Here is a 17797-nt window from a genome sequence, read left to right as displayed (position 1 = left end):
AATCTTTCACACCTCAGCATGGGCCTTATCTTCCATACCACGAGCTGGAGATAATGATGCCTCCGTCCTATTTGGATGTAGAACAGAATGAGAATGCAAGATGTTTGGGGGCCTTTAGGAGTCATGATGGCAAGTACACATGGAGAGATTGAGGCTGCCAGAAACTTTTAACTCTCAGGGCAACCCCCAACCCAACTGGAAGTGTGCCGGAGCTTATACTGTGGATGAATACTTTCAAGCTCCAGTTTCATTCTGTTAAGCACCTTCCACATCCTGCCTCACTTTCCTCAAAAGCAGCAAGTCATGGTAAGAATTGGATCTGAATTCTCTGGTTCATCACAATTTTTTTTTTCAATCAGTGCCCTTGAGTGTTAATGCCTCTTGACATGTAGCATATGTGGAAGTCAAAAGGACTCCAAGGAAAGGAGGAAGGCATAGTGCATCATAGGTTAGGGTCTGGGAAATGAATTTAGAAGATGACATAATTTTACCCCCACTCTCTAATATGCCACTTCCCTTAATTCCCTCTGACAAGAGAGTAGTTCATGTTTTTGATCACATAGTAATCAGTAACTTGGTTTGAATGGGCATATAGTACCAAATTATTCATCCTCCTTTCTGTATTAGGTGATAGTCAGAGACAGTCCCCTAATAAAGGGGACTGAGTGAGAGGCATTTCTGTTATACCTGACATCCAAGGGGTCTGGCTCCCTCAGCCTCCATCTCTCCTCCTACTTATGGTTCCCTTCCTTTTCTGAGAAAAACTTAACATGGCTGTTCACGTGTTGCCCTGTGACTGAGTTTCAGGGAGTTGACCGAAGAATAGGGAATCGATCCTCTCTCCTGTAAATAGCTTTAAGAGTAGAAGATACTATATTGCGTCAAGGTGGGACTGGGGAGGGGGAGAATAAATGACTTCTCAAAAACTCCTTGCCAATACCACTTTCCCTCCTCCCCAACTCTTAGCCTAAAATCATTATCCCATTATCCCTCAGGGATCAGACAGTGTAGCCTACTAGGGATGCCAGCTTTAGGGATTCATTCCATCCTTCAGAAAGCTCAGAGAGGAGAGCAGCTGCCTCCTGGTGGGCCTCACTAATTCTCCTCTCCTCTAAGATCTGATCAACAGGCAATCCCACTGAGCTTTACTGTGGAATAATTAAGTCACTCTTGGTAATCAGGATAGTTCCATACCACTCCCAACCCTGTCCAGTAGCAGGTTCAGCTGGGATCGAATCTCCTGTGACCTGGGGGCCTCCGTTTTTTAAGTGTAATAGGAATAATTAGCCAGGCATTCACAGATTCCCTATCCGTAATTGTTGTAAATTCAGCATATGAGTGTACAGGGTATGATTTCTGAATCCAAGCATTGCCCAAGTAGCCCCTAAAATTATCTCAGTTTGCAATGGTGCCCTTTTGCATCCTGATGAAGCAGTCCTGCTTTTCTGTCTTCATTGCATTTTGATTGCATTGTGGGGTGGAAGGAGAGCATGCTTGGGGATGGGAGTGGTGTTTAAAGGGAGCAAAATAAGGAGGCTCATACCTATAAACGCTATGTACTCTCAAAGATAATGATTTCCTATTATGTTTAGGAAGTTCAGCGTGGTATCCTTGCCTATTCTTCATAATTTATAGTATGTGTTGTGTATTATTCAATTAGGGAGCCCCGTCATTTTGCAGAAGAGTGTTCAGGCTTTGGCTGCACCAGTTTGAGGTCATCTTCTCCCTTGATCTCAGCATTCTCAGCAGTAAGCAGGCGGCTCTCCTGAGTGGTGCTGCCTGCGTGCTGATTCTTCTTTGCTAGCCTGCTAGTTCATCCCCTCTTGCTTGTTGTTTTACCATTCCCCACACTGCATCAGGGCTAGCCCAGACTTCAGGTGGACCTGCCTGAGCAGATCCAGGCTTGCAAAAGTAGCCACTCTCCAGAGGCAAATATTGAATGATCTCTGTAGGAAGAGGAATAGAAAATTGATAGTTCATGCACTAATTGTTCAGTGAGACACTTCAAAGTAGGAAAGACCAGTCCTTTAAAAAAAAAAAGTACTATAGTAGCCAGGATGTGAAAGTGTATGTCCCAGCACTCAACAGAATGAATGAATAAGAAGCATGTAAGTGCATATTATGTGCTCAATTCTGAGCATACAAATATAAAAGAGAGAAATAGTCCCTTAATTCTTAGGGAGCTCACATTCTAATAGAGGGAAGTAAAATAGGAAGAGGATTAGGCTGCAGAGTAGGTAGAGAGATCTGATTGTCCTTTGGGTGAGGGGGCGGGGCGCATGGTGAGGCCTGGTGATCCAGAAGGTGCTGCGGCAGAGTAGATGGCAAAGTCCAGTGAAGAGGTAGAAAGGGGGCTGTGCATAAAACAAAAAGACCACTTTCTAGATCTGATGCTCTCAATTTGGAAACCTGCTGATTCCTCTGTTGAGTAATTCTCTTTACTCCAAGTTTGCTAAAAAGCATTTCTTTTCACACATCCTATTTCCATACCAACAGCCCAGAAAGCTCGTAGGTTGTTAAATGGGAGAATTGAGTTGGCCTAACCAAGAAAAGATTGGGTGGAGGCACAGACTTTGTGACCTTGTCACCTTGTAAGTTTAGGCTTTCCCTAGACTTTAGAACTGGCATACCCTAGAACTAAGTGGCTCTCCCGTATCTTAATCTGCACCTATGTTTGCCACCTTCAAGAGCCAAGAAATCAGAAAAAGAAAGAATATTCCCTCCTTTTTTGTTCCATGCCTTTTGGGATCTAGACCAGTTTCACTGTACATTTTAAGAGTAATTCTTCCATGCTTTCATTCTGATGCCTTGTCATCAGGGAGATATTTCACAGTCACCATCCCATCCTACAGCTTTTACTACTGATCCATGAGTCTGAAATGAAAGGATTACAGCTGAACCCTCAAAGCAGCCCAGGAGAAATGACTAGCTTTCTGCAGAACCCCAAATTCCTCACCAAATGGTTCCAGCTCTACTTAAAAAACCCAGACTAATTTCTCCAGAAGTGCTAGACAAGTCAGTTTTTTAAATGATTTGTTTATGTAATACATTTTTCCCCCTGAAGGTGCCTTCTTTTTTGTTTTTTTTTAAGAATTTTTGTTAATGTTCCCAACCAATAAATCCAAGTTATTCCTGAATCCTCCCATCTTCCAGTTTCTTCTGACTGGTTCTCTACTTGAGAAGGTCATTCTTGGATCCGAAAAGTGTTCTTGCTCAAATGGTTGGTGGCTTTGGCCAGAGTTTATGGGATAAAATAGTCGGCAACAATTTGTTAAACACTTAATATGTGCCAGCCAATCTATATGCACCAGAAATATAAAGAAAGGCAAAAGCGTGGTTGATTTGTGCAGTCATAGAGATCACATTCTAATTGAGAAGACAACATGCAAATAGCTATGCATGTAAGATATATAGATATCTATATCTACAGAGGGAGGGAGAAGATAGAGAGAGAGAAAGAGAGAGAAGATATGGAAGATAATCTCAAAAGGAAAGGCCTGGAAGTCAGGGTGAGGGCAAGGAAGGGTTCCTATAGAAAGTGAGATTTAGGCTGAGTCTTGAAGAAAACCAGGAAAGCTAGGAGTCATAGGTAAAGAGGGACAGCATTCTAGACATGGATAGCCAGTGCAAATGAACGGTCAAGAGATGTATTGTAGTGTATGAGAAGCCACAAGGCCAATGCAGTTGAATTATCTATAATGGATAATTGGTGTGGAGGGAAGTAAAATATAGGAAGACTGGAAAGATATGTAAGGCGTAAGTTGTGAAGGGCATTAAATGCCAAACAAAGGATTTTATAATTGGAGTTTAGTAATCAGCTGAAATTTAATGAATATAGTCAGACCTGTGCTCTGGAACAATTACTTTGGAAGCTGAATAGAGGATGGATTGGAGTAGGGAGAGACTTGAGGCAGGGAGACTCAGGAGGCCCAGGCAAGAGGTGATGAGAGGTAGTTGTGTGAATGGAGACAAGAGGGTATCTGAGCCAGGTTGCAAAGATGAAAAACAAGATTTGGGGGCAGCTAGGTGGCACAGTGGATAGAGCACCGGCCCTGAAGTCAGGAGGACCTGAGTTCAAATCTGGCCTCAGACCAAACACTTGACACTTACTAGCTGTGTGACCCCGGGCAAGTCACTTAACCCCAATTGCCTAAAAGCAAAAAAATTAAATTAAATTAAATTTTAAAAAAAAACAAACAAGATTTGAATTTGAGTTGAGGAGGTGAGGATGACACCAAGGTTTTGAGCCTTGGTGCCTAGGATGTTGGGGTGCCCTTGAGAGCAATAGGAAATTTAAGAAGAGGGGAGAGTTGGGTGGTGACTGGCATAGAATGCCCTTTGGGGGAAAAAAAGCTGAGAACAGTATGAATAGGGAGTCAGAAATAGATATTGTGGAAAATCTCCAAAATCCACAGTACGGAGAAGCTAATGGATGCCATAATAATGTAACAGAATAATCTATGTTATAAAACTCTAATGCTGTATCATTGCAGCACCGTAACTAATAGAGTCAAGAGGTCTGCATTCAAGTTCTAACTTTGTCACTTAATTTCCTGTGTAACCTTGAGCAAGTTATTTAACCTCTCCAAGAGTCAATTATCTTATCTGTAAAAGTTGATACCAGCCCTGCATGCCCGTGTATGGTTGTTATGAGAATTAGATTAGATAGTGTACATGAGGACTTGGAAAATTATAAAAGCACTCTAACACACATAAACAATTGTTAGCTGCAGGGTAAAACTAAATGAGTGCCCTGGGATTTTGTCCATTAGCCATGGGTAGTTCTATGTATCACTCGCTATGCTGGCCTTATATATCTGGAGAATACATGGTGAGTCAGTTTTCTCACCTGTACATTCAGTCAAATTGAATAACTATTATATATCTACTATGTATCTACAAAGGCTTTGTGCTAGGAATTAAGAAACAAAAACAAAATAGGCCCCACCCTCAAGGAGCTTAAATTCCACTGGGCCAGGCTAAGATACAACTGGTACACAAATAAGCACAAGATGATTTTGAGGAGGGGCCAGATCGATAGCAGTGAGACAGGGAAGTGAGCTGTCAGGAGCGACTTCCCAAAGCCTTTGCTGAGCCATATCGATTCCTGAGGATGAAGTGCTTGGGGGGTAGCTTTCAGAACACATGGATGGTGGAAGATGGGCTCTGAGGTAGAGTGTGGGAAGGGGAGTCATGTCAAATAATAAATGGAAAGGTCAGGCAGAGCCAGTTTGCAGTTGGCCTCAAATGCTCAGCTGGGAAGCTTATATTTTATGCTAGTAGAATAGGAAGCCACTGAAGGGTGTTCAGGAGACAAGGCAGGGCTTGTGTGTTGGAAGATTACTTTGCTAGCTTTGTAGAGGATGGATTGGGGAGGGGAGAAGTTGGAATCAGGGAGACCAACTAGGAGATTGCTCCCTAAGTCAGTGAATGGCTCAGATAGAGTGATCGGCCATGAAAGCAGGCATGTCAACCCTGTCAACTCCACATCTCCCACGCTCTTTTGATCACTGATGAATCTTAGTTTAAGAGTTTCTAGATACAATCTTTGGTCACCAGTCTGTGGGTTGTCTGGCCACTTACCAAGGGGTTAAACAGCCATTCACATCGGGGCCAGACAAGTTAAACCTCCTTTAAACAACTATCTCTCTCAAGAGGAAGTACATTTTTGTTTTGTTTTATTTTTAAGTCCTTATCTTTGTTATCCAAAGTAGAACAATCAGTCCCAGGTAAATTCGTTAAGAAAATAATTTTAGACCAAAGAACCTTGATATAATGCCCCTCCTAGAATGGACTCCAAGCTCGTTGCTCAGACATTTATAACACCCACCCTACCTATGAGCCAGACCCTCAGCCAAGAGGCAAAGACTCCAAGAAGGCCTTAGGATCTATGATCCAGCAAGCTTGGTTGCACTGGTCTTCCCAAACTATAGGGAACACTCTTTCAAAAACCATTGCCTGTCTGTAGTGTAGAGAGGTAACACGGTACAGTGGAAAGAACATTAGCTCTAGGATCAGAAGACTTGGGTTAAAATCTTGCCTCTGACATTATATGTGTAACTTTGAGCAAGTCACTTAACACCCTTGGACTTCAGTTTCCTCGTAAGTAAAATAAGGAGATTAGATTAGCTAGCTACAGAATTTCCTTCCAGGTCTAGAATCCTGTAAATGATGGTGTCAAGTTGCTTTTCTTTTTGGAATTCCTGGATCCCTGAATTCCCAAAATGGAAGCTATTGAATATGTGGAGGGGTGTGTGTGTGCGCGCGCGCGCGCAAATTCAATTCCTGCTTCAGACACTTACTTAGTTGTATGACGGTGGACAAGTCGCTTAACCTTGATCAACCTTAGCTTCCTCATCTATAAAAGGTTGTTAGTAATAATATCTGCTCCACAGGGTTGTTGTGAGAATCAATTAAGTTAATGTTTATAAAGCACTTTGTAAAACATAGAACCATAAATGGATGGATGGCTGGATGGATGGCTAGATATTGGCTATTATTATTATGAACACTGGTGTATTGGGTTATATACACCTGTGACTTTTTTCTGTCATTTGGGGAGTGTGTGATCATGTTTTGTGTGTGTGTGTGTGTGTGTAGTTTCATCCCTTTCTTTGTGTTGCCAGAACCTAGCACATAGTAGACACATAAGAAATGCTTGTTGATGGCTTGATTTGAAGGCTTTATGGATGGCCCCATGGTTGTAACTCTTCCCTCAAGAGCAGCGGAAGCCCAAAGCCTTATAATAAAGAGTAACTGGAGTTTTCCTGCCCTCCCCGAGCTTAGCCTTCTTTTGGCAATTACAAGGGTTAGTTTATAAACCCCTCCTCTGCTTCCAGGCTTCTCAACGCCAACAAGATCAACTGTCTGCGGGTAAACACATTCCAAGATCTGCATAACCTCCACCTGCTCTCCCTGTATGACAATAAACTGCAAACCATCAGCAAAGGTCTCTTTGCTCCTCTTCAGTCCATCCAGACACTGTGAGTACATGGGCCCTGGTAGTGTGGGTCTCTGGGAAGAGCTACAAGTGTGTGGGAACCTACAACAGACACTCAGCTGACCATAAGCACCCCAAAACCCAGTCACCAAGCCCACTCAAGACACAGGATTAATATGCACTCTTAGCAGATGAGCATTCATCCAGCCAGCTGTCTCGTCTCCGACACCTCCTGGTTAGTCATTCGCTAGGGAGATGTCTTAACGTTTTCAAGTGAACTTATGAAGAGCTGCAAACAAATCCTGGCCCCCTGTTTGAAGAACCAAGCCCCGGGGTTAGACTTCCTACATGTGTCCCAGCCTGGTTTTCAGCCACATCTTTTAAGTCTAGAGAGGAAGTGTAACATGGTGGATGCTAGATCTGGAGTCGGGAAGACCTGGATTTGCTTCTTGCAGAAGACCTTTAATCCTGCATTTAACCTCTCTAGGCCTTGTATGTAAAATGGGTATAATAATCACACCTACCTTAGAGGGCTCTTATAATAAACACATGAAATCATGTATCCAAAGTCTTTGCAGCACTGTTTGAATGTGAATTTAGCACCGTGTCTTAGCACATAGTAGGTGCTTCATAAATGTTTGTTAACTACTAATTGAATTATGAATTCTATGGAAGCCTCCTGAGATTGTTTTGTGCGATACAGCAACCAGACACAGACCCCAAACAACTAGAGCCTGTCTTGGCAATAGAGAATTCCATGGGTTTGGGGTAGGCTAAGAAATGCGTTTTGACACGGGGGCCATGCAAAGCTGGAGAGTATGTGAGGATGGGTGAGAAGACTGGATGATGAGCTCCTGGAAAGTAACTGCCAGCTCTTCCCACGTTTGCCATTTCTATGTGACAGGCCTCCTAGTGCCCCCTCCGTAAGTCATGTCTGAAAGTAGGCCCCCACCTTCCGATATCTCCGCCCCCTCCCATCTCTGGCAGGGGGCAAGAGTGGTGGGAGCCTCCAGCAGGTGGGGAGAGAGCGATGGGCATGGGTCACAGTTCATTCCTAATTAACCGCCCTGTCTCTGTCTCTGTCTCTGTCTCTCTCTCTCAGACATCTAGCCCAAAACCCATTTGTGTGCGACTGCCACTTGAAGTGGCTGGCTGACTACCTCCAGGATAACCCGATCGAGACGAGCGGGGGCCCGCTGCAGTGGCCCGAGGCGCCTCGCCAACAAGCGGATCAGCCAAATCAAGAGCAAGAAGTTCCGCTGCTCAGGTAATCGGGTTATGCCGGCCAGGGCCACGCTTTTCAATTCAGAAATCAGCAGCCCCGGAGAGGCTGCTAATCCAATTTGCAGGACAGTGTGTGCTGTAATGGATCCTCACGGAGCATCTTTGCAAATTAAATTGGAGAAATTTGGTTAGCCCTCCAGAAAACCAATTACCTTATGGATTTAAAAGAAAACACACACACACACACACACACACACACACACTAAAAGCTGGACTGAGGCGAGGAGTGGGATGGAGGGGGTGGAGAAACTGATGGGGAAGTAAAGGAAAAGGAAAACATAGTCTATAGGCTATCTCAGTCTCATTGGGAACCAGGGAGAGGGTAGCATTTGCATGCATATGTTTTAATGTCCTTGTGGTTTGCTTTTAAAAGGAAAAGTGTGCTCCCCAAAGAGTAGAAATTAAAATCAAATTGTTTGCTATCCCAAGCCAGGCTACAAGTCATACTGGGTAATCTCTGGGGCCTTGCCTTCAATGCAGTTGTTCATTTCCCATTCTGCAGGATTCCCTGCCCCCCCCCCAAGCCTAGGTAGGTGTTAGGTCATGTATCAAGTGTACGGGAAGAGGAAGAAGCTTGCCTCGGAAGCCTGCGGCCAAGCTCTCTAGTGTTTAACTTGCTCTGGAGCGAGCTCAGCTGGTCTTGGAGCACCCCCTGAAGGGACAGCAGCGCACAAGGAAGTCTCTCAGCCCATCGTGGTTGGAAGAAAAATGGCACTTATTGACTGAATAGCTAGACAGGTGTGTGGATAAAAATTACTATCATTTATGTCTTTTTTCTACTGGAAAAATCACCATGATAGATTGTGCTCCCAGTGGTGAGAGATTGATAGCATGAGGCGCTAAGATTGGACGTGGACAACTCTAGCAATCTGTGTCATCAAGAAAAGCTCTCTTCCCCCTCTCCTTCACATCCCCCCAGTCCTCTTTCCCCTCCTCCTTCCTAAGAGTTTCCTCTTGAGATTAGCTTTCTTTGAGTGTTCATGAACCAGTCGCTAGAGGAAAGGACTTCGCTGGTAACCAGAAACCTGCAGACAGCGAGCAGCTTTGTCTTGCTTCAGGAGCATTGTTTTTGTTATCTGTATTAGACCTTTCAGTACTGTGTCCCAAGTAGAAACATAGAGATTTTCTTAACCTAACGTACTAGGTAGGAGAATCTAGAGTATGTTACCCCAGGACTTTGATTTACTATGAGAATTTTGCCTCAGTTTGCTTATACTATGAAGCTCTGGCACCCAGAGCATGAGAATTTGTGACCAACATTCTGGCCACATTAATTACAACCTCTCTCATTCTGAAGCCAATCTCACAAGCCCCTTCCTGCCAACCCTACCCCCTGGGCTCTTTCCTAAGCCTATCAGAGTCCCAGGGTGAAAAACCTTCTCCTCTAAGCCCCTGGCTGCTACCTCAGACAAGGGGGCTTAAAGAGGTGATGGCTGACACCAGCATCCTTCCACCTACTCACACCTCCTTTCTATCAAGCCTGGAATGATCTAATTAAGTGTTCTAATCTAAATTGCTCTTGGACACTCCAACCCGGAGGTTAAGATTCAAATATGTGGGGAGAAGATGAGGAGAAGGATAGGATGCCATCTGCCAGCTGTAATCTCTCTATCACTGATGGGACTGACACTAGCTTGGCCTGGGATGGAGAGTATATAGACGTGTTAGTGGGAACCTGGAGTCAATTAAGTAGCAGCCTCACCGAAATAAGAGAAGGGAGAGACCAATTTAGGCAGTACCAAGAAAGTCCACTACCCTGAAATACAGGACAAATAGGAGCCAACGAGAATATGTGATTTTACTGACTCTCAGGCCGGATCCTCAGGTCTTGGAATTCGCTATAGGAAGCAGTGCTGCTGCTAAGTCGTTTCAGTCCTGTCCAGTGCTTCGTGACCCTGTCTGGGGTTTTCTTGGCAAATATACTAGAGCAGTTTGCTATTTCCTTCTCCAGCTCATTTTATAGATGAGGAAACTGTGAAACAGGATTGAGTGACTTGCCCAGGTCACACAGCTAGTAAATGTTTCAGGACAGATTTGAACTCAGGTTTTCCTGACTCCAGGCTGGGTGTTCTATAGGAAGTAACCTCAATTTTGAGATGAGTCTCACTCCTATAAGAGAGTTTTTGCCTTTGTTCTTGTCACCCCAAAAGGCGGTTGCTATAATGCAACACACACACACGCACACACACACACACACACACAAGACTTCAAGGCAAGTCAGAAAGAGTTGGACATGACTGAAAAAATAACTGAACAGATAAGCTGGAAAGCGTCCAGAGAAGAGGGTAAATGGGATGACAAAGGGCCTTGAGTCCATATCATATGAGGATCATTTAAAAAGACTTGGGAAGTTTAATCGTGGAGAAGAGAAGACTCGGGGAGGATGTTATCTTCAAGGAAGGCCTCCAAGCAGAAGCTAAGTGATCATATGCCAGTATGTTAGAGTGCGGATTCCTTTTGGGTTGGTGTTGAGCAAGATGATCAGTGAGGTCCTTCCAACTCTCAAAGTCTGTGCTTCTTTCCTATGTAAGAAAAATCAGGTGCCACCAATTCCCAATTATTTGGGGAGTGAGGGTGGAGCCCCGGGAAATCAAGTCTGAGAAATAAATCCCAGTCTCCCTTTCAGTTCCCTCCTCAGACTCACTTTCACATTATAATTGCTAGAAAGGAAACAGAACAGACTGGCTCTGGCCAATCAGATCAAAATTGTACCTTCTTCTGTCTGCCTCTCCTTTCTGGTAGAGGTGGTAATGAGCAGTGGGGGAGACTGAGGGAGCAAGAGAAGGGGGAAATGGAGGAGACTGTCCATACCTAGCTCCTGATTAATAAAAAGTTTGTGTTGCAGGAGACTAGAAGGCTGAATATTCCTCCCAAAGGAAACACCCCCAAATCGAGCTAGGAGTTTGGGGTTCTGAGTAGATACAGAGAGACTCTGCAGGGCTAGGGACCTATATGTAAGATGAAGATAAGGCTGCCTAAAAACCTAACCAGCCTCCCCAGCTGATTGATGAATGTTTATTGGGCTTTTAATGAACAAAACTTTACATCTCCCCTTGAAAAAGCCCTCTGGAAATATGCAATTTGCACATTGCAAATGTTGTAGCAGATGAGAAGAGAGAAATAGAGGAAAAGAGGGACACCTTGACAGCAAAAGGATAAGAGAAAGTGTCCTCAGATGACTTCACTGCCCCTGAAATCAAGGCAATCCTAAATTAGAGAGCAGAAGATACTGGGCAACACTGTTTTGATGGTATAGGAGGCTCTGTGTCTGAAACTGCCTGGTTTCTAAGAGACACTAGGAGAAATAGAAGGGCGAGTGACAGATATTAAGTTTGGCAGATAATAACTCTTCATTTTACTTTACCCTAAAAGCTCCCCTATTGAAAAGATGGGTGATTTAATTAAAACCCAATTAGAGTTCTGTTTCTGAAACTTGGAAAGCTGTTCTTTGACTGGGCCACATCTGGTTTCCTAGCTGTCTCATCTCTGCTCCTCCATATCAGCAGCATCCGGTGCCTGGGGCCGATGTCAGGTTAGAGGTGAATGCTGGGGGCTTGTGTAATCTGGTCATCCGATTAAGCCCTTCTGAAAAGCAATGGTCTGGCTGGCTGAGAACCTAAAAGCTATTCCCAGAATAATGTATGTTGCATTTAAAAACTGTCTGCAGCTTATTATTTTTCCTCTGTGGTATAGGCATGTATATGAAACAATATTAGTTTTGTGGGGGGAAATGTGGTGATACCTTCGATTTGCCCAGTTTGGAGGCTGTCTGATTGTTGGATAAATCAAATGGTAAGATGATTTCAGTGGAAGCACAATATGTTAGATCAGGAAAGGAAGGGGCCACAGAGATCATGTAGTCCTGTCCCCCTCATTTTTCAGAAGTAGGAACTAAGGCTCAAGGAGTGGATGTGACTTGCCCAAGGCCACGCAGTAAGATTCAAAGTTAGGATTTGAACCCAGGCCTTCTAACTCCTTGATTGGTGTTTTCTCCACTATAATTCACTACTCCTTATTTCTTTTTCTTCCTGGAGGAGAAGCAAAAGAAGGAGTAAGATGAGGCCATAAGGTTTGATCATGGGAAGAGAAGGATTTTTCCCTGGTCCTGGTGTTGCTGTTCTTCTCTCTCTTCAGATGCTGAATTTAGAGTCATATGACTTCATTTGGAATTTCAAAGCTGTCTCTGAGACTTTGGACAAATCCCTCAACCTCCCTCAGTTTCCTTATCTGTAAAATTAGGAGATTGGAGGAAATAGCCTCTGAAGTCCCCATTCAGCTCCAGATCTTTGACCCCGTGAGAATCATAGGCCAAGATAAAGCCAAGCGTGAGGAAGGCTTGACTCTAGAGCTCCACGGTACTGAGTCTGGACTTCCTAAAGGCCTGATTTTTCTCCTCTGTAAGAGCTCCACAGAGCTGGGGGTGCTTCTCCAATGATAGCCCCAATCTGCCAGGACTTAAGCCAGAGCCTTTCTGGGGAGTGCTAGGTAGTCTTAGTCAGAACCTATCTCCACAGAGAAGGTCAATTTCATTTATAAAAATTTCAGACCTAATGACAGAGTCAAGTGGAGAGTATCTCCTAAGAAGAATAACCCCGTGGGGATAGGCCTTGAATGAGTAAACCCTTCGTGGCTCCTTCATCACCTCTGGATAATGATTTTAATAGTGACTTCCCAGTCCCTGGAACAACACACACACATACGTATATGTGTATATGTATATATGTGTGTGTATGTATACATATACATGTATGTTATATTTTTTGGTGCTGATTTAAGCATCAAAATTAAGAATAAATGGAAAAATCTAAAAAGAGGTATATTCATCTAAATTTTTAGAAAAAGATAACCAGGTTCAGCCTACATATATATTTAACAAAAACCACACAACATAGTCCCAGTGCCAGATTTTAGAATCTAAGAATCTGGCTCCAAATCCTAACTCTATTACTTTTTAACCTTGGGCAAGTCTCTCCCTCCTAGAACCTCAGCTTCCTCCTCTGTGAAATGAGGGGCTTTGGACAAGATGATCTTAAAAGGTCTCTTCCAGCTCTAAATCCTATGAGTTCCTCTGTTCTCAAATGATGATGGCCCATGTCAGTCTATTTTCTTTCCTTCATCAGTTCTAGATTGGAAATTAAAAAGCCCCTGGACAATTCTGTGGGCCATAAAAGACAAGTGTTTCAGAGACAAACGTGCCTTTGAGTTTCTTGAGTCCCGACAAACGCTAAGCATCTCGTTCCCAATATGGAGACCCTGGTCTGTTTCCCAATGTTGTTTTGCAACACCACTTCTCTCCCAGTCCCATGCCTCCAATTGATCTGGAGGAAGACGGAAAAATATTGTAACGCAATGGTGGAATACCCGTAATTGTTTCAGGGAGACCTCTGAACTTAGAAGTGATGAGACAGTAGCTTGTCTAAGAAGAATCTGGCATAGCCCTGGGGAGGAATTGAAGGGTAAAAGGATAAAATGCATTAGCTAATCTTTGTCAATAGTAATGGGACCACTTATTGAGAGAGCCCATTGTGTGAATTGCCTGCCTTCATCCTGCTCCGTGTTCCTGTGAGGTAAGGAAGCCTGGGAATCATTTCACGGTTAGGACAAGTAGGGAACTGAGTGGTATGTCATTTGTTTGTTCCTGTTTACCAGATTTTCACTGTCAAAGTGTTCCTGTTGGGAAATGTCTATTGGTTTATGGGAGAAGAGGAGCTGACAGGGAGGCATTTGCTGCTATCACACAAGGGGAGGGGGGGTCTCACTATCTATGAAATTTGAAAACCACTCAGGACAAGTTCCTGCTGCTCTGGATTCCTTTTCAGCTCGTTCATAGTTTCAATGAGGGGTGGGGAGCAGGGGTCAAAGATTCCGCCCTGAGGCTGCGATGTACCCAGAGGCCAGCTCCAGGCCCCCAAGCTGCTGGCTCAGTCTTGTAAATATCTTCTTGCGGCCTGAAATGTTCCCACTGGGTGGGATGGAGGTCAGCTGCAAACCTTCCGAGTTTGTGTGTCTAACAAGCCTCCGTACCCGCTGCCACCTCTGTGCATCCGCCAGGCGGAAAGGGGGGAAGCCGGTCTGTTGTCCGTGGAAGCCCTTCGGCAGGAGCCTCCTCTGATGCACTAACAGGCCCCCAGCAGCTGCAGTCCTCTGCCGAGGCCAAGCCACCGAGCCTCGTGCAGCCAGCGGCCCGGCCAGGCTCACGCTTCCTCTCCACGCTGCTTCCTCTGAGCTCAGCGCTCCTCTCCTCTCTGGGATGCTGCTGCCTAACCTTGACTCTGACTGGCCACGGGGCTTTCCTTTGTGCTTGATCTAACCATGTGGTGGAACGATAGAAACAGAACATGGTTCTGTCAAGCACCGCGGAAAGCTCCGTGCTTTTCTGCAGCATGGCCCAGCGCCTCCTCCGCCTCTCCTTCTCCTCCTCCTCCTGCTGCTGCTCCTCCGCCGCCGGGACTCTTCTCTTCTCTGCTCTGGAGCACCGCTGGGAATGCCGTCTGCACCGGCCTCAGCCCTTGCCACAGCCAGGACGATCTGGGCTTCCGCCTCTCAACCCCTACCCGTCCACGCATCGACCCCTCCACCAGCCAGGGCATGGCCCCGGAGGGGACTCGAAGGACGAACTGAGGAAGTGCATGGGCCAGTTCTGTCCACAGTAATGGGACCACTTATTTAGGGAACACTCATGTCCAAGTGGTATATCTGTGAATTCCCTGGCGTTTTTTGACTGTGTTCTTATGAGGTGGGGGAGGGGGGAAGGATGGGAATTATTTTGCCGGTAGGAAAAGTGGAGAACAGAGAGGTGGGTTCATGCATCCAAGATCGCACAAGTTGGTGCTGAAGGCTAGACTTGAATCCAAGTGTAAACCAGTTCAACAAGGCACATACTCAGGGTCTTGGGATGGAGGAAGGAGACCTATGGTATTTGTCCTCTTTTCTCCCCTTAGGAGAAAAGAAGGAGTAGTCACTTGAACCAAGATACTCCCAAATTGACTGGGGTCCTGGGTCAGCTCCTTCCTTTCCCCTAAGGGGGGAAAAAGAACAAACACCCCAGGTCTCCTTCTCCCATTCCATGAGTCTTCCATTGCTTCATTGGAAAATCTCAACCCAGAATTTTTATCCCAGTATAGCTTTTCCAAAGGCTTTGTGTTAGGAATGTCATACTACTTCTAGGGTAAGAAATAATAGGCAGAACTACACAGTGAGTCTAGAAATGTAGCCGTGGGCAAGCAGGATCCACAAAGTCGAGGTGAGGGAAGCAATCTGGATGGCCCTTCCATTCTTGGCCAGGTCCCAGGCCCAGTCCCTATGCTGCTCAGCATTCACCCACAGCTTCCAAGTCTTGAGTAACAGGAGGGCCAAAAGTCCAGGCTGCCCCTATTAAGGACATTTTCTTTTGTCAAGGGTAAGCACCCTATGGAGGAATGTTGGCTTTGTCAATACAGAGAAGGACTCTGTTCCTCATCCCCCAAACCCCATTGCCACCACCTAATCCTACTCCCCTCTAGACTGACACATCATAAACTGTGATAGCTACCGCCATGGCAAATGGGCTCAATTTCATAGAACCATGGACTTTTGAGCTGGGAGAGGTCTTAGAAATTATCTCCTCAGTCCTTTCATTCATGCAAATGGAAACTCTGGCCCAGAAAGGTGAGTGACCTTTCCAATGTCATACAGCTAATAATTAGCAGAATTGAAATGCAAATCCTATTACTCTCAAAGATAATAATTAACAAAAATGAAATTCAAACCAGAATTAGAGAATGTGAAAGTTGGAAGGGATCTCTGTGGCCATCTAATCCACACCATATATGGTTTTCTGGTTCCAACTCTGACCTCCATGTTATTATTCCCTCTCAATCCAATGTTCAGGACCTAGGCTCCTAACTCATGTTCTAATGTGTGCGTCATCGTGTGATTCTAAGTGGTTCGTGGACCTCAGTTTATTCTCAGTGCAGAAATCAGTCCTGTTGACCAATAAAGAATGTAAGGGCAGTAGAATATCAAACAGGCGCTTGTTTCTTTGTTTGTTATAATACTCAGTATTATGACTGCTCTCTCTCAAGGTACTGTGTCTGTCATTATAGGATGGAAATTTTTTAGGAAATACAGACAATTCAAATGGATTTCCCCCTCCAGCAAAAGCTACATCAATACCTTTGTGAATAACAGCTTCAAAATAAACCTGTGAGCCCCAGAATTTCCCTTTCTTCTTGGACTAGGGAAAACAAACTCTGTTCCCCTCCACTGCTGCCGTTGTCTCTGTGTTGAGATGGATTGTTTACAGTGGAGGGGAGACTCTCCCAGGCCATCCTAAATCATGCCCCTTCAATCATTTGGACCTTAAAGTGCCCTGTCCAGTTGGGTCCTGAAAAAGCAGCACATGGTCAGAAAGCCATAGTCATTTAACTCAGCCTTGCGGGCAGATGGTTAGGGTGTGCATTCGTTTCTCTTGATGGGAATAACTTAATAGGGCAGCCACCTGCCCAAGTGATCACCAGGCTTCTAGTAAAATAGTAAATGTTATCGGGTTACTGGCGTCTGATTCCCTCTGCCTTTGCAGACTAATGGATGGGTTTGAGCGCCTGGCAAAGCTCTGTGTGTGCTATTCATCACTTCTGACTGTGTGCTTGTCCAGATAACTCTCTTTAGCTGACAAAACCCTGCAGACTTTCATTCTTCCCTATTATCTTTCCATCCTGTGTCCCTTCTTTCTGTTTCTGTCTCTTTTTCTTTCAGCCATCTCATCTTGAGGGATGGGAGGGGCAAAAGGGAAGGGGGAAAGAATCCTAGAGCAGTTCTGGAATGATCTGTTCCAGCCTGTGACATGAGGGTTAACAGTTCAAAGTTGATCCAGTTATTCTATAGGGCCCATCTGCGCAGCTAGAGGCTTTCAGTAACTCCCGTGGGACACTGACTTTCCTCTATCTAACTGTTGCCCAGGGATGAAGAGAAAGCACACACCATTAAGGCAGCAGCCTCGATGGTGCCCCACCCAACATGTTAGCACTGTATGCAAGGCGAGGGATTCCAAACTGCTGCTGGCAAGGAAATCATGCAAATGTTCTATTCCCTGTGTGTGTGCCCCTCCTGGAGAACATCGCCTGAGCAGGAATTAATAATGCAATTATGTTACTGATGGAAAAATGTGGATTCTCCCCGGCCTCCCCCTATTAAAGGTTTTAGGTTCCTCCCTCCCAACCCGATCACACAAATGTTGTTCAGAGCTGCCTGCTGGGAGGGAAGGGGATGGGGGGTGGGGGAAGAGGCACAGGGCCAAGATGACATCAGCTCTCCTAAGGCCCATTTCAAGGGGATTTTTATAGCCCTGCTCAAAAGCCTCCAAGAATTCTTCATTCCAAGTGCCCCTGAAGAGGAGGAGTCCTGCCTTCCTGGAGTTAGCCCTCTCCGCCTAAATATTTCTGGCAGTGACAAATCTGCATTGAGACTGCCGCTGACTTTTAAAGCTCTGGAAAAGTTAAAAATACTTTTTGGTAGCTATAATCAGTAGGTCTAACAAATGGCTCTAAGGTGCTCTGGGCAGTTCAGTAATGAAATACAAAGTGACAAGGCCAG

General features: G+C 44.9%; 1 protein-coding gene across 1 annotated transcript in view; it reads left to right on the top strand.

Annotated features, from left to right (window-relative positions):
- The window catches only part of SLIT3 (slit guidance ligand 3), a 784753-nt gene that overhangs the window by 646964 nt on the left and 119992 nt on the right, over positions 1-17797 (top strand). The window contains 3 exon segments of the mRNA XM_020992330.2: positions 6840-6983; positions 8043-8127; positions 8129-8207. Coding sequence (XP_020847989.1) covers positions 6840-6983; positions 8043-8127; positions 8129-8207 — 308 coding nt within the window.

Source organism: Phascolarctos cinereus, unplaced genomic scaffold, assembly GCF_003287225.1.
Source record: "Phascolarctos cinereus isolate Bilbo 61053 unplaced genomic scaffold, phaCin_HiC Scaffold_2;HRSCAF=192, whole genome shotgun sequence".
In the NCBI taxonomy this organism is placed as follows: Eukaryota; Metazoa; Chordata; class Mammalia; order Diprotodontia; family Phascolarctidae; genus Phascolarctos; species Phascolarctos cinereus.
This window is presented reverse-complemented; position numbering and strand designations above follow the sequence as displayed.